We start from the raw sequence: 14864 nt of genomic DNA, 5'->3' as shown, positions 1-14864 counted from the left end.
ATTGCCGACTTGCCAACACCGCCAGTAGGGGGGTAGGCTATGGTTTACACAGACATCAGCATTATTTCATACATTTATTTATTTATCATAAATCCACATCCTCTGTGAAGCACCATAAACAATCAGAGTAGGCCTGCTGTTTATTAACGTAATTAAACAATGATTTCCTCTGTCTTTAAGTCCAAACAAATATGATGTAGGCTAGGTTTGGGCATTAATAAGTTGACATTTAGCCTATATTGGCTAGACTTAGGCCTACTGGTCTATCCATAGGTTACACCTATCTGCATGTGGTCAATTACCAGATTAGTTAATAACTATAGGCCTAAACAGTGTGTTGATAGCTATGGCAAAAAGTGAAACCAAAATCTTAGAAACACAAGAGCTGTCATAAATGTATGCTCCATGGAAGATGCTCTGGCTGATTGCCAAAGGTTAATCAATTGGCTCCATCACTTCTAGCACCACAGTACGAGGCCCAGTCATCACAAGCTTTCTCAGTGTACGGTAATCCAGATGGAGAACACTGCGCCCATTCACTTGACAGACAAACTGACGCACCTGCAGGGGTGAGACAACAGAATGAGAAAAAAGTTTATGCATTTGTTTGGGGTGTGAGTGTGTGGAGGTAGGCTATACCTTAACCCCAGCAGTTGCTGCAGGACTGCTGGGATCCACAGCTTGCACATAACACGGGGATCTTCCCCTAACCACAAAACCCCAACCCAAAGCATCTCCCAACACCTGTGAACACACATACACACATTCATTGAAGGGAACATAATGATCAGTGGAGATATATAACACTGTTGTTTTTCTGTCGTTGGAAGGATCAGGGGGAAAAACACAGGCCTAATCTTACTAAATCTTACCGTTAAAACCCTCCTGATGAAAGGAGCACCAGGGGACAGCAGTTCTTCACAGGTGACATTTCTCCTCAGCACTGTCAACATTAGCACACAAAGTGGTCAGTGAAAGAACCTATGTTGCAGGTAAGTGTCTATCTCTGTGTTCTGCACTGTATCTCTACTGTGGTGTGTCATGTAAACTGATAAAGCACCTGATTTGGGGTTGCACCTCACCACAGGCCCTGAGGTGAGGGAGTTGGCATGACTGTAACTGCCAGTGACTTGTTGATTTGTCAGACTGCCCCGACGTGCTCCTGATGCCGCCTTCAGTTCAGAGGGCTGAACTAGAAGTATCAACAACAGAATAATAACCAGTTTTTTCATGAAAGCATTTGAACGCTTGGTCCTCTCTTATCTCAAAACATCCATTGACCACCTCATGGACCCCCTTCAATTTGCATACAGACCCAACCGCTCAGTTGACGATGCAATCAACATTGCACTTTACTTCATTCTACAACACCTGGACAGTCGGAATACCTACGCAAGACTTCTGTTTGTGGATTACAGCTCTGCCTTTAACACCATCATCCCTGACCTCCTCCACAGCAAACTGACCCATCTGAACATTCACCCCCTCCTCTGCTCATGGATTACAGACTTCCTCACCAACAGGACTCAGTATGTCAGGCTGGGCCCACATCTCTCACAGCCCTGCACAGTTAACACCGGTGCCCCCCAGGGCTGTGTGCTCTCCCCCCTGCTCTTCTCCCTGTACACCAATGACTGCACCTCTGGAGAGCCTTCTGTCAAAACCATCAAATATGCGGACGACACCACCATAATAGGCCTCATCTCCAACAACGACGAGTCAGCCTACCGCAGAGAGGTCAGTCTCCTGGAGTGTGCAGTCAGTAACCTGGACCTTAACATCAACAAAACAGTGGAGATGATAGTGGACTTCCGCAAAAAGCCCCCGACGACTCCTCCTCTGGTCATTAACAACTCATCTGTTACTGTGAGGACTTTAAGTTCCTGGGCACAACCATCACCAACACACTCAAATGGGACAATAACATCTCCCAACTAGTGAAGAAAGGCCAGCAGTGCCTGTTTTTTCTCTGCCGCCTGAAAGGACTACAGGTCAGTCCCCCCATCTTGGTACAGTTCTACAGAGCGGTCATTGAGAGTGTGCTAACATCCTCCCTCAAGGTCTGGTTTGCCTCTGCGTTAGCCCGTGCAAAGGCCAGGCTACAAAGAGTCGTCCGGGCAGCAGAGCGCATCATCGGCTGCCCCCTGCCCCCCATCATGGACCTGTACAGCTCCAGGTCCATTAACAGATCTGTGAAGATTGTGGCCGACCCCTCTCATCCTGCCAATAGTCTGTTTAATCTTCTCCCCTCTGGAAAGCGGTACAGGGCTTTTCTGCCCAAAACATCACGCCACCGCCACAGTTTTTTTCCCCCAGGCAATAGCCCTCCTAAATAACTCTTAAACTTAGACTTCATTGCACTTTATTTTTTTTTAACACAGCACTATTTACATTCCTATTAATTTATTGCTCATAATAGTCCTGTCTGTCCTTGTATTGTGTTTTTTTGTCTTTATTTTTGTCTTTCTGTTGCACTTTGTGTTGCCTGCATGGAGAAGACCAAATCAAATTCTTAGTATCTCTGTATACATGGCGAAAAGTTTAATTGAATTGAATTGAAGCTTTTTAAGGAAAGGTTAATCGCCTTCTCCCAGCAGCTATAATCTCTCCCATAATCTAGCAATTATTTCTGCCAAGCTTTACGAGTTTTACAGCTACTTAATTATTGAAGTCAAGAAGCCAGGTGTAGTTACCAACTGCATCACTCTTCGTGATCTCCAGTGTTTGGTACTAATAATTGGTGATGCTACACTATACACACTTGACAAGAAGGTGGTGTTTCCATGTGCGGAGGGGTTCTTGCGTAGAACGAAGGGGCTTTCGGCCCCTTCCTCCTGCCTTGATGGAGCCACACCCTCCTCGTCATGCTCGTTCTCATTCAGCAGCTCCGAGAGTCGGCGGCGGCGGCGGAAGTTGATGCAGAATTTGTACAGGAGCCCGCTGTCGAAGAAGTTATGCTTCAGAGAGACTATAGGGAAGACAGTGAGGAATAGAGATGAAAACAGCAAGAAAGAAAGTGGAGGTGTGATGGAAATGAGAGAAGAGAGAATGGTAAAGGGTGTGGAAAGAATTAGATTAGATTAGATTCAACTTTATTGTCTTTTAGCAGAGTACGTAGAGCCAATGAAATGCAGTTGACCAGAAGTCCAACCAGAAGTGCAAAGAAGCATTAAATACCAAGTGCAGGTATTCTGTGCAGTTGTGTAGACAATATAGATTAATAATGTGCAGTGTATAGTTGGATAAATACAGGTTTTCCAGTCTGCAGAGATAAGTATATATGTAGAGTATATAAAATGGAAGAAACATGAAAGGAGAAATGTGGAGTCTGTGTAGGCAATATCAAGTGAGGCGACTGTTGTATCGGCTGTTTGTGATGGTGACTACCACAGATATGAGATGGAAGGGAAAAAAATCTTCCTAATGTTCTCTGAAGGTGTGAAATAAATATGATGCTGACAGGTTACAGGACCTTTTCCATATGAGACAAAGATAGTAGGAACTTTTCTGTGATTTTGTAGTTCTCAAAAAAACCTCAGAAACCTTTCACCGTTCTGCTCTGTTCATAGCTACCCTGGAAATCCAGAGTTCTCGCAAGAGCACAATGGAATTGTCTCTGCGAGACACTCTGGCAAAGAGCAATGATGCACGTTACTTTTTCCCCTTGCATTCCGGGGAACCATCTAAACTGATGAAGACAGCGCTGCAACGTTGGAGGACAGTACACATTGGTCATAGTGTTATCCGATTGCGTCGAAGTCCGAAATCATTCATAGTAAACATGATCTAGTGTTATCCAATTGCGAGATTTTTAAATGCATGCTTGTTGCCGCCCCTCGAATTGGGCCATTACATTGCTCTTTGCCAGACCCTTAATCTTTCTAGATTATCAGGGTCTGGATTTTCCAGGCTAGTTCATAGCCGCGTTGACCTAAGTCAGGCATTGTGTCCCACTAACCGTGCTGAATGATGCCATGCTCCAGCAGCGCCCTGCACAGTTCCAGCCCCTGCCGACGGCTGGGCACCTCTCCATTCTGCAGCAGCCAGTCGATGAACTGGCAGCCGGGGAAAGAGCGCTCATACATCACCCCTTTCTCCTCCCGCAGCTGGAGGATGGTGTCCCTGCCGCCGATGAGACTGAGAAGAGTAAGCATTGTTGGTGTTGTCACATAGAATTTTCCATCTTTTAATGTGACGATACATGGGGCAACTTTTGGAGCAATGCTGCCAAGTAGGCCTAATAAAAGGATAGATTGTTAATGTTCTGGTTGCATGATCACAAGTTGCCTTCTGATGATTTACATTATCCAAATACAAATGAGTTGCAAATATTGGAATAAAAAGTGGAAAAGAGCCAGAATATCATCAGTAACATCTTTGCTCAAAAAGTTGCATGTGTATCAAGACGGGAGTCTTTCTCTTTTCTGTCTGTCTTTCTTTCTTTTGTTCACTCATTTGTTCCCTCTGTCACTCCATTCCCTTTTTTCATTTCCCTGAGTGTCACGTTTATCTGACTCCACACTTTTAATCTTTTGTAAGAGGTTCTTAAATTCAGTATTACTGTGTGACATCTCATAAGTAGGCCTCGGTAATCCACACCAAACCTCTCAACTTTATAATGTTTAACTCGTGCAGATGGATTTGTTGCTGTCCAATAACATGACGGAAACATTCTGTATCATCAAAGGGTATTTTACTAAATTAATTTAAACAAACTCTTACTGCTCATAAAGACTCTGCCCACGCATGAAGACCTTCACTTCAATGTTGAAGGGAAATGTTCCATCATCCTTCCTAAAGCGGTACAACATCTTGGCATCCTTGAAGATGGGGCTCTTGTCACACACTGTAGAAACAAACACAAAAAAACATTTTCCCAAGCTTAGGAAATAAATCACTCAGAATTTATTTGGACGCAATCATGCACACTTCCAACCTTTCTCTCATCTACTCCTATGTCAGTAAAGTAAGTTAATTTACTTTAAATTTGCATATGTGTAGTGTTTTATTATAAGAAAACTATTATAAGAAAACTAACTATCTATTTTCACATCCCTTGTATTCCATAAGAGATAAGATGTGTACCATGATGAACGATGTCATGGTCTATCAAGTGTTGCATGAGCTGAAGAGCCACTTGGCGATTTGGTACCTCTTTGTGGCTTACCAACCAATCAATGACCTCATGTGCTACAAAGCAGTTTGGGTAGTTACGCAGGTGGTATCTGTGCTCCTTTATGAGTTTTCCGTCATGCAATCGTAGTCTGCAGTAGAAGAAAACAGGGTTTCACATTTTTAATTATAATATACAACCGCAAATCAGTAAAAGTTGGGATGTTGTGTAAAATGCAAATAAAAAAAGAATATGATAATCTCCAAATCTCATAATCCCATACTTATCTGCAAAAAGGACATACAATTGTGCTCATTAGTTTACACACCCATGCTAAAGTTGACTAAAAAAGGAATAAAAAAATTGATCTTAATGCCTTAATTTAACAAATGAAGAAAAATCAAACCTTTACAGACACTAATAAAAGTATTTGGGGATTTCATCATGTAGTACATAATATCATTAAAATATTCAGAGAATCTAGAGGAATCTTTGCAAACAATGGACAGAACTGAAAAACAAGAAAAACAATACTGGATGGGCGTGATCTTTTGGACCTCAGATGGCACTGCATTAAAACCAGACCTGTTTCCGTAAAGAAAATCATTGTATGGTCTCAGGGAAATGTCCGATGGCCATTGTCTAAGAGCACAGTTTGATACTCAATTCATAAATGCTAGCGTTAACTTTACCATGCAAAAGACGGAATTGTATTTAGACATGATACAAAAATACCATCGTCTTACTTGGGCCTGAGCTCACCTAAAATAGAGGTAAAGTGGAAAAAGGTCCTGTGGTTAGACCAATCAAAATGTGCAATTTTTTTTGGAAATCATGGACTCCTCTGGGCTAAAGAGGAGAGGGACTATGCATATCCAACTTATCCAATTACTTAGTGCTCAGTTCAAAACCCAGCATATGACGGTGTGGAGGTGCGTCAGTGCTTACAGCATCGGCATTTTGCACATCTGGCAAGGCCATCAATTATGAATGATGTACACAGGTTTTGAGCAACATATATTGCCATCGCAGCAACGTATACTGCTATCGCAAAGTTTAAGGTGTGTCCAGTCCACATTCTCTAATTTAACAGTGTGATTTTGTGAGGCAAGGCGCATTGACTTCTGACTTTGACAGTCAGTGCATTTGAAGGAATCTGCTTGCATGCGAGACTGTGTATGCTAAACCTGCTTTACTACAACCTGTATGTGACTAGCAGAGTATAGCCTTTTATTTGAACTCATAGGCAAAGTGAAACTAACTAACCGTTTTACTTACACTGTTGACTGACAAGGGGTTATAATCGAAAACATAGCCTGAAAAAAAGCAACACTTACCCCAATAATGTTCAAATGACAGTTTTCTTGTGACAGTCTTCAGCTGTGCTTTATATGCGTCATTTGCTTTAGACGAGGTTTCTCTCTGTCAATGGCGTAATGATTTTTAGAGGGTGTAAGATAGCGATATTTGGATCATGCGCCAGACCACACCTGTTTCGTTAATTTGCACACCCCTGGGTGCAATGTTTAATTAAAGCGGAGCACATGCCGAAAAATTCATCACTAAATTAATAAGATAAGAACAAGCCTTGCAGCGCGATTTGCACCGGGTGTACGATAGGGCCCAATGCTTTTTTCAGGGAAGACCTTGAATATTTCAGGAAAACAATGCCAGAATTAATTCTTAAACAGTATTCCTCCATTAGAAGAAGAGTCCAGGTGCTAAAATGACCTGTCATAAGTCCAGACAAATTGGGTGCATCATGGAATAAAAAAAAAAATAGGAAGAGCCCAGACTGTTGAGCAGCTGAAATCCTATATCGGGCAGGAATAGGACAACATTTGATTCTCAAAACTATAGCAACTGGTCTCCTTAGTTCCTAAACATTTAAAGAATGTTGCTAAATGAAGTGAAGCAACACGGTGATAAACATGCCTCTGCCCCTTTTTTTGAAACATGTTGCTGGCAACAAATTCAAAATGAACATTATATTTTCTATGAAATAGTCAAATTTGTCTTTTTTTTAACATTTGATATGTTATATGTCCTTTTTGCAGCTCTGTCCCATCTTTTTCTGATTTGGGGTTGTAGTCTGCACTCCTGTGACGGAAAAGTAAATCAGCTATATATTATGGTGCTCTAGCTGAGAGGCATGAGCTCTATACTCTAGGCAACTTATATTACTGATACACAGATCTCCAGCCAGTTTATATATACACCAGTTATACCACAGTTCAATATATGACTTTTGCATTGATTTGCATCTCTCTCTCTCTCTCTCTCTCTCTCTCTCTCTCTCACCTGAGTTGTTCCCCAGCAATCATAACTTCAGCCTTGTGTTGTCTTGACTTCACTTTCCTGTGAATGCTTCCCGTTCTTTTAATTTTTGTTCCATTCCTATTTTTGTTCCTTTCTGTTCTTTCCATTTATGCTGTTTTGCTGTTCTTTATTTTACATATTTGGCCTTCTCACTCAAAGTGCACTCAACTATCAACTATCTTATTGGTGGATTCTTTGTTTACCAAATACCAAAGAAAGGACTAGAAGTACCCACTCACCACAATGTCGAATGATATTATGTACACAAATACAGGGGTCTGTACCTCACACACAGTTACATTCTTTCTTTTTCATTCTCGTTTATCCAGATTTTTGGGTGAGGCACATTTAGTAAGATAAAGTATTTCTATAGGAAAATACTTTTTTGAATGAAAGTAAAGTTTGAAATAAAAAACAGTTCACTCCAAGTGTCCTTGAAAGGTTGCAAGTATTACAGTTTTTTTTTTCAGTCACTTTGGTGCATTTCTCATCATTGTTAATTATCAATAATAAGTGCAATGTGAAAACAATGTGTGCAAACTACTACACACACTGTCACATTGTCACACATGTGTAAAAAACAAATATTTATGCCAGTTAAAATGCCAGTGCCATCAGAATGACAAGCCCTTGAGCCATTGTTTATGAACTAGTCAAAATTGTTAGCTATGTTCTATAACAGTTTACTCCTCAAGTATGTCCTATTGAAAATTGTGACTACGATTTTAGTAGCACTGACTGAACATACAAGGTGGCACATGTTTTCCTGTGTGGCATAGCAACTTCAATACTACAAAGTTACACATTATTGTGGGTGCATTATTTATGGAGAAAAAAAGATTTTTACAGCACTGCATTGCACAAAGAGAAAATTACAAATTACAAATTTACAGAAAAAAAACATAGGAAACACACCTTTGGCAGGGCCATGTGCACCTTTGTATGGGAAATTACAGCACAGTCTTTCTACACATACTGTCGTTCCTATCAGTGAGAGGACAGAGCTCTTTCACTCAGTCACAATCTCCTTCATCATCTTGTAGATCTGTTTCATGCTCATCTGGTGTCTTTTCAGCACGCTGTCGGGGCACTCACAGATTGGATGTTCTCAAAGACGTTATTGTCGACCCTCTGTATCTCCCTCAATCGAATGGCATTATCTGCTCACCATGGCTCAAATGGGGCCCTTTGCCACCTCTGTGAGGTAGTAGTAGTAGTAGTAGTAGTAGTAGTAGTAGTATACTTCTCACTGCGCAAAGACACGTCTTTTGCACGTCCAATTTTGGTCCCCTGAAGGTTTAGACTGTGACGCCAGACGACGTCATAATACATCCAGTACTGACATCCACAGGACCTCTGTATAATGTCCAAAAAAGGTTACCTAATCCTATTGACGTCCAAATGGGGTCATGGTTAGACGTCCAAATAGCTGACCTAGTTTGCACGTCGTGTAGTCTTCCAGAATTGGTCTTGGACCGACGGACGCAATAAAGACATGATCTGCACGTCCATCAAACGTCTAATGTTTAGTGGGCTTTATTTAATTCTCTGAAAGCTCATTGAGAGAAGCCCTCATTTACAATGAAGCTGAGATTACATGGTCACAAAATAAGTTGGGCTTAAGGGGCCATCTCAACCCATCCCATAACCACTCATTTACGGTATAGCGCCACATAGTTAAAAATGAAAAAGCAAAAAAAGGCATGCACACACAAGCACACACACACAGGTACATAAACATACACACACACACACACACATAAACACATAAACACACATAAACACACACACACACACACACACACACCAAAAAAAAGTTGCAAGAGTAGGGGATGGAGTAGGAGATGGAGACAAATTGACAAGCGTGATTTATTTTTGTGGAGAGAATGTGCAGGACTTGGCGGCGGTCATATTTTGTACCGCTCTGTGGTACATCTAGTTTACAATGAAGCATAGTAGAGAAAGAGGAAGGTAGTCTTACAGTATTTATTACAATACTCCAATGTTGCACCCATTCACCAATCTCAGCCATTTTAATACCATGCTTAAGAACAAGGTCAACAATTAATTCAAGGTCATACACGCCTTGGCCTCTTGTTCCTCCTCTGTTTTGTCTCCTTATCCTTCCACCCCACATCCACACTGCTCCTCTTGCAGGCTGTTGACCATGTTCATTTTCTTTGTTGTCTTTCCATGACAGTGTCAGAAATTGCTCTGCGTAGGCTATACAATATAGTATATGCTTGCCAATTGAGTGTTCACCTCTGAGCCATTGCAGAGAACAGATTGATCATTGATCTAATGCTTCACACATTACCCCTTGTAAGTGAAAGTTAAGATTGGCATGAGACCACTTAATCAATTTAGGACACATTTACCAAAAACTGTGGTAACAAAGGTGGGCCTAATAGAAGCGTATAGATTATAGAAAGAACTTATAGATTATGTCAACTGTTTTGCATGTAATGACTTAAGCAATTAAAAAAAAAACGTGTAAATGTTTTTGGGGTAGGACTATTAAACAGAGAACCAGTATAATAATTGTTTGGTCTACATGACATGAGCAATTGATGTAAAATAAGCAGACAATGAACACATTGGTATAGGTGTAGCCTACCAAGGCATTTTGTTTCAAGCTGTTTGTTCAAAACAATGAGAAATTGTTTTTTTATGCAAAATGACTATAGCCTACCTTGTGGGGTTTGAACAAGCAGTTTTCAGAATCTGTATTCTGATCTGAGAAATGCACCTCAGCGACAGGGAAACACTGTAACCCTATTGAGCCACAAGGGTTTCGCGATTCACGGGCACTTCAAAATGTTATCCACGAGGTGTCAGCAGGTCGCCTCCTTATTTCACCAGGGCAAAAAAACAATCTTTCGTATTGTGAGCAGCTCAAGTAAATAAACTGATTAAAGCGGCTAGGTATTTTATCAATCCTGTTCCTGGACTCAAGTACTAATAATTGCATTACCCCGCTGTTCTGCTTGTTTTGTCAAAGTATTTACTGTTTTGAAGCGTTTCATTTTTTTAACAGACTTCGTTTTTAAAAAAAATAGGTTACAACATATTAATTTAAAAAATAAACGTATGGCCTATCAGAAACTAGCCTAGGCCTATACTACGACCAACACACCAATATTTTCAGTGGGGTCATCATAAACTGTAGGCCTAATGCCATAAATAGACCTACATCGTGATTGTATAGTCTTATGATGTTACAAACCCTTTGCTTTTAGCAACCTACCGTAATACTTTAAACCATAATAGCCTACCTTTATGATTTAAAAATCAGTTTTTTACCATAGACAATAAAATGTTTGTTACTCATCCATAAATCTTATCGCTCTTTGATTGGACGAAAGAGAGGAGGTAGTCCTCTTATACGCATGACATCACGAAACGCTGCTTCAATAAGAAGGCGTGCTGCTTTGACAGCTTTAACACGCCGGAGTTTGTATCCGCTGAGGCCGTGCGCTCGAACGCTCTTTACTGCTGACGTGCAGTTTTTGTAGGACGGTTTGATTGTCTCTTACGACAAAATCTCGAGAGTTTCAGTTGCAAGTCTGACTCCTACAGTGGTATTTAAGGATTTTCATCGGACTTAATGAGATCCTGCAGCCGGGTTCTCGGCGGACATCGCATGCGTAAAAGGCAAGTGTTGACGAGAGCTCTTGACCACGTCTCCTATTGAAATAAAAAGAGCATGGCTGCTGAACTGCACCACTTGAGTGTTGCAAAAAATCAAACTGGACTGGAATTCGGAAACGACTTTGACTTCATGAAATTTGACGTGAAAAAGGAACATATACTGGGACTTGACCGCACCTTTATTCAGCAGTGTAGCCAGGTCCAAACTCCAGGCTCATTGTCTACAACACCAATGAGCACCCCTTGCAACTCCGAGCCCTCGTCGCCTGGCTTTAGTCCAACCGGGCAAAGGAACAACCAAGAAGAGTTTTACTGGACCATGTCAAGTGGCGCGTATCCCTCTCATCTGGAGCCGCACAATTTGGGGTTGACACCAGAAGATGCAGTGGAGGCCCTTGTTGGAAACTCAGTTCACGGTCATCCGTCGTCACCTCAGATGCACTCGTCTTATCAGCCGACGGAGTTTGACGCGTACAGAGCAGCGCATTATCCAACGCAGCATCCCGTCCCACTCCATCAGCAGCAGTACCCGGGACTTCCACATAATTCCGGCGCACTTCAGAGTCACCCTGGGGCGCAAAATCCAGGAAAAAGCGAATACCTTCATAGGCAAGACCTCAGCGATCTGTCTCCATCAGTGTCCGATGAGCAACTCGGTCTACAGCAAGCACAGCATCAACAGTACCACCAGTCCCGACACGGCCGGAACCAGGGCATTGAGAGCCGCTTTTCAGACGACCAGCTCGTGTCCATGTCTGTGCGGGAGCTCAACCGTCACCTCCGGGGCCTGACCAAAGATGACGTGATCCGCCTGAAGCAGAAACGCCGGACCCTCAAGAACCGGGGTTACGCACAGTCCTGTCGCCACAAGCGTGTGCAACAGAAGCACAATTTGGAGCATGAGAAGACCAGTCTTGTGTCTCAGGTCGAGCACCTAAAGCACGAGCTGAACCGCTTAGTTCGAGAGAGAGACGCTTACAAACTCAAGTGTGAGAGTCTGGCTGGTGGCAGCGGTTACCGTGAAACTGGGTCTACCAGTGACAGCCCGTCCTCGCCCGAGTTTTTAATGTGAGTTTGTTACAGTACGGGACTGTTTACTGTGATGTTCAGGGCGAAGGTAATTGCTCTACAGACTGCAATAAAACTGGCTACTGTTTGACCAGGCTTTTTATGGAAAGGGAATTCCTTTCTTCAGGGGAACACTGAAGTGAACAGTTCCAAAGCCCAAAAGCCTCTATCTCATTTGCCTTTTCTTCATAAACATATTTATTCATAGTTTATTGCGCTATGATTCAGTGATTATCATGCAAAATGACTGTGAAGCAGCGGGAGAAACGAGTTGTGCTGGTCACCGATATGATTTCTCGCACTATTTCTTCCGTTTCATGTGCTAGGGCCTATGTTATGCAATGCGATTGTTTTATCCTCTCTTCAAAGTTTCTATGATAAGTCAGGGACTACAACTTTGTATTCTGTTTGACTTTGGTACAGTTATTGAGACGTTCTTCTGATTTTGTACAGTTTATTCTCAAAACGAAAATGACACCAAATTGTATTAGTCTATTCAAGTCACCCTGTCTCAGTTGAATGGTGCATATTTGTGTATAAAAGTTTGACTTCTGAAAGCAATTATATTATGTTTATGTTCAGTAATTAGGTCTGCTAGAAGACAGATCAGAACATATATTATCACTTCACTGGAAACATTGAATATTTTTTACAAGTGATATATTTCAGTGTAACCTGTCATGTAGGCTGTCTGGTGTATTTTGGAGATTGTTTGCTGGCCTTATACAAATTGATGGACTGTGTGTCCACCTCTGATTGTGATTGTAAATCCATTTAATGAAATGCTCAGCGCAGTCCGTTTAATTTTTACCTTTAGATATAATGAAGAATTTTTGTTGATTTGTTTTAAATGGAATTCATTATTCTCTTGCTGTCCATCTTATAGGGAATGGGGTGTTTTGCAAGTTGTTCATTAAAAATCATACTGTACATTGTTGAATTGTTGCTTTTTAATTATCACTTTCAGTGTTTTAGATTGCAGATAAACATAGTATTAATATTACATTCTTAATAGCTACTTTAATTTACAAGTTGCTAATTAGTCTTGTTAGCTAATAGCTAGTTACTTTAATTCCCTAATTGCTATAATGTGCTCAAATTTTAAATTCAGGGCCATTTAGTTCCCGTGGGCACCCAAACTCAGTTAAAATGACAAGCAGTTGTATATTTGTTTTCATTTATTACTAAGAATTATTATGACCTGATGAGAGAGCACTTCTCTCTTGTTATTATCTAAATCTATGCCCTTGTTAAATGTCCCCTCAGATTTGATGTGATGGTTTCTTGACGGTTTGAATTTCTTGTAGCTGGACCTTTGTGTGGTGTGTGTGTGTGTGTGTGTGTGCGCACGTGTACTGCGTCTGTGGTGTGTGCACATTTTCAAGGACAGGCAATACAACAAGAGATGGTCAAAACAATGCCACCGTTGTGCTTTTCCTTCATCTCAGACTCACTGTCAGTGTGGACTGTCAGCTGAAATCTTGTCTGGAGTCACAGAATATATTGCTCCACTGAAACCGAGCGTGCTAAAAGTCTCCGTATGCAGTGGCATATAGTATGCGTATATGTCAACAATGCAGTCCATTGCATACAGTATAAGGCCATGTTGAAAGACACCATTGTAGTTTTGACGAAATGTCCAAAAACACACAAAAATAAGGATTGAGGTCTCTGTGTTTCTTTCATCACAGGGTAAAATTGAAACAGTGTGGGCATAACATAATATTATTTTGGTTGTTTGATGTTCTTTAAGATTCTGGCATTTAAGGAAATAGTAAATAAAATATTAAATTGGAATGTCTTGGACTGACGCTTCACTGAGAGATTGAGGAACTCTCATTTTAATTTTTCTGAGAAGGGGAAATAGCGTCCGTGTTTCAAACGCTGCTAAAACTCAATCTGAATAAGATCACACTAAGAGGCCTGTCCTCGTCATGTTCTTGTCATTGTATCATCTGCCTGGTACTGTCAGTAGTGTCCGTGTGTGTATGACCTTAGTCCAGAGGGGTTTGGCCGATATATACAGGTACAGGTCCAGTGGAATGAGTTTTAGACAGAGTACTGACTTAAATTTTACCATTTATATTATAATCTTTATTTTCTTTCTTTCAATTGTTTCTTTGTCAACCATCTCTATTCTCTTTCTTTCTCCTTCCATACTCCCTCTCTCTCTCTCTCTCTTTCTCTCTCTCTCTCTCTCGCTGCCTTTCTAATGGAGCTCAGAGCAGCCTGTGCCACCACCATTTCCCCCGCCTAGCTGCCATTTGACCCCCATAGCTGGTCTGCTTCCTCCAGGACCCGTGGTTGCTGGGCGGTGGGGAAGGCACGGGGGGTATTTTTCTGGCCGGCCTGAGAAGGCTGCGTGAGGGAGAGAGATAACGGCCGAGATGGAAATCAGCCCCTGTCACCTCTGCTCTCTGGCCCAGAGGAAAGGCTCGGAGCTCGGCTCCACTCTCCACATAGAGGAAACGGCAAATAGCAGAAGGGGGAAAAGAAGAAAACAAGAGGGGGGGGGGGGGGGGGCACTGTGTTTATGCCTACATTTCAGTACCTTTTAGTTTGAAAACGACTCAAAAAACAAAAGAGCGTTTGGCAGAATACTTAATGGTTCTGCTTCAAAACTCTTTGGTAAGGGAGTGGTTTTTGGAATCATTTTGTAGAAGTTGTTAGTATCGAAGGATGTTGGTCAACCATTGAAGGAGCAATCTTTGGG

General features: G+C 41.7%; 2 protein-coding genes across 2 annotated transcripts; one reads left to right on the top strand and one right to left on the bottom strand.

The window, feature by feature from the left end:
* Window positions 1-60: 60 nt before the first annotated feature.
* Window positions 61-7588, bottom strand: si:dkeyp-97e7.9 (DEP domain-containing mTOR-interacting protein). Its single transcript, XM_042089507.1, has 9 exons — window positions 7415-7588; window positions 5086-5264; window positions 4723-4846; window positions 3959-4137; window positions 2762-2968; window positions 1061-1192; window positions 873-943; window positions 640-744; window positions 61-561 (listed from the first exon to the last, which is right to left on the bottom strand). The coding sequence occupies exons 1-9, from the start codon at window positions 7537-7539 to the stop codon at window positions 436-438; spliced, it is 1248 nt and encodes a 415-aa protein (XP_041945441.1). The 5' UTR covers window positions 7540-7588; the 3' UTR covers window positions 61-435.
* Window positions 7589-10864: 3276 nt separating this feature from the next.
* mafbb (v-maf avian musculoaponeurotic fibrosarcoma oncogene homolog Bb) lies at window positions 10865-13081 on the top strand. Its single transcript, XM_042090365.1, has one exon. It carries the CDS (start codon window positions 11139-11141, stop codon window positions 12153-12155), a length of 1017 nt encoding a protein of 338 aa, XP_041946299.1. The 5' UTR covers window positions 10865-11138; the 3' UTR covers window positions 12156-13081.
* Window positions 13082-14864: the final 1783 nt, after the last annotated feature.

The sequence above is a fragment of the Alosa sapidissima genome, chromosome 4 (genome assembly GCF_018492685.1).
Source record: "Alosa sapidissima isolate fAloSap1 chromosome 4, fAloSap1.pri, whole genome shotgun sequence".
Taxonomy (NCBI): domain Eukaryota; kingdom Metazoa; phylum Chordata; class Actinopteri; order Clupeiformes; family Clupeidae; genus Alosa; species Alosa sapidissima.
The sequence above is the reverse complement of the archived record's forward strand: the minus strand, read 5'-3'. Positions and strand labels throughout refer to the sequence as shown.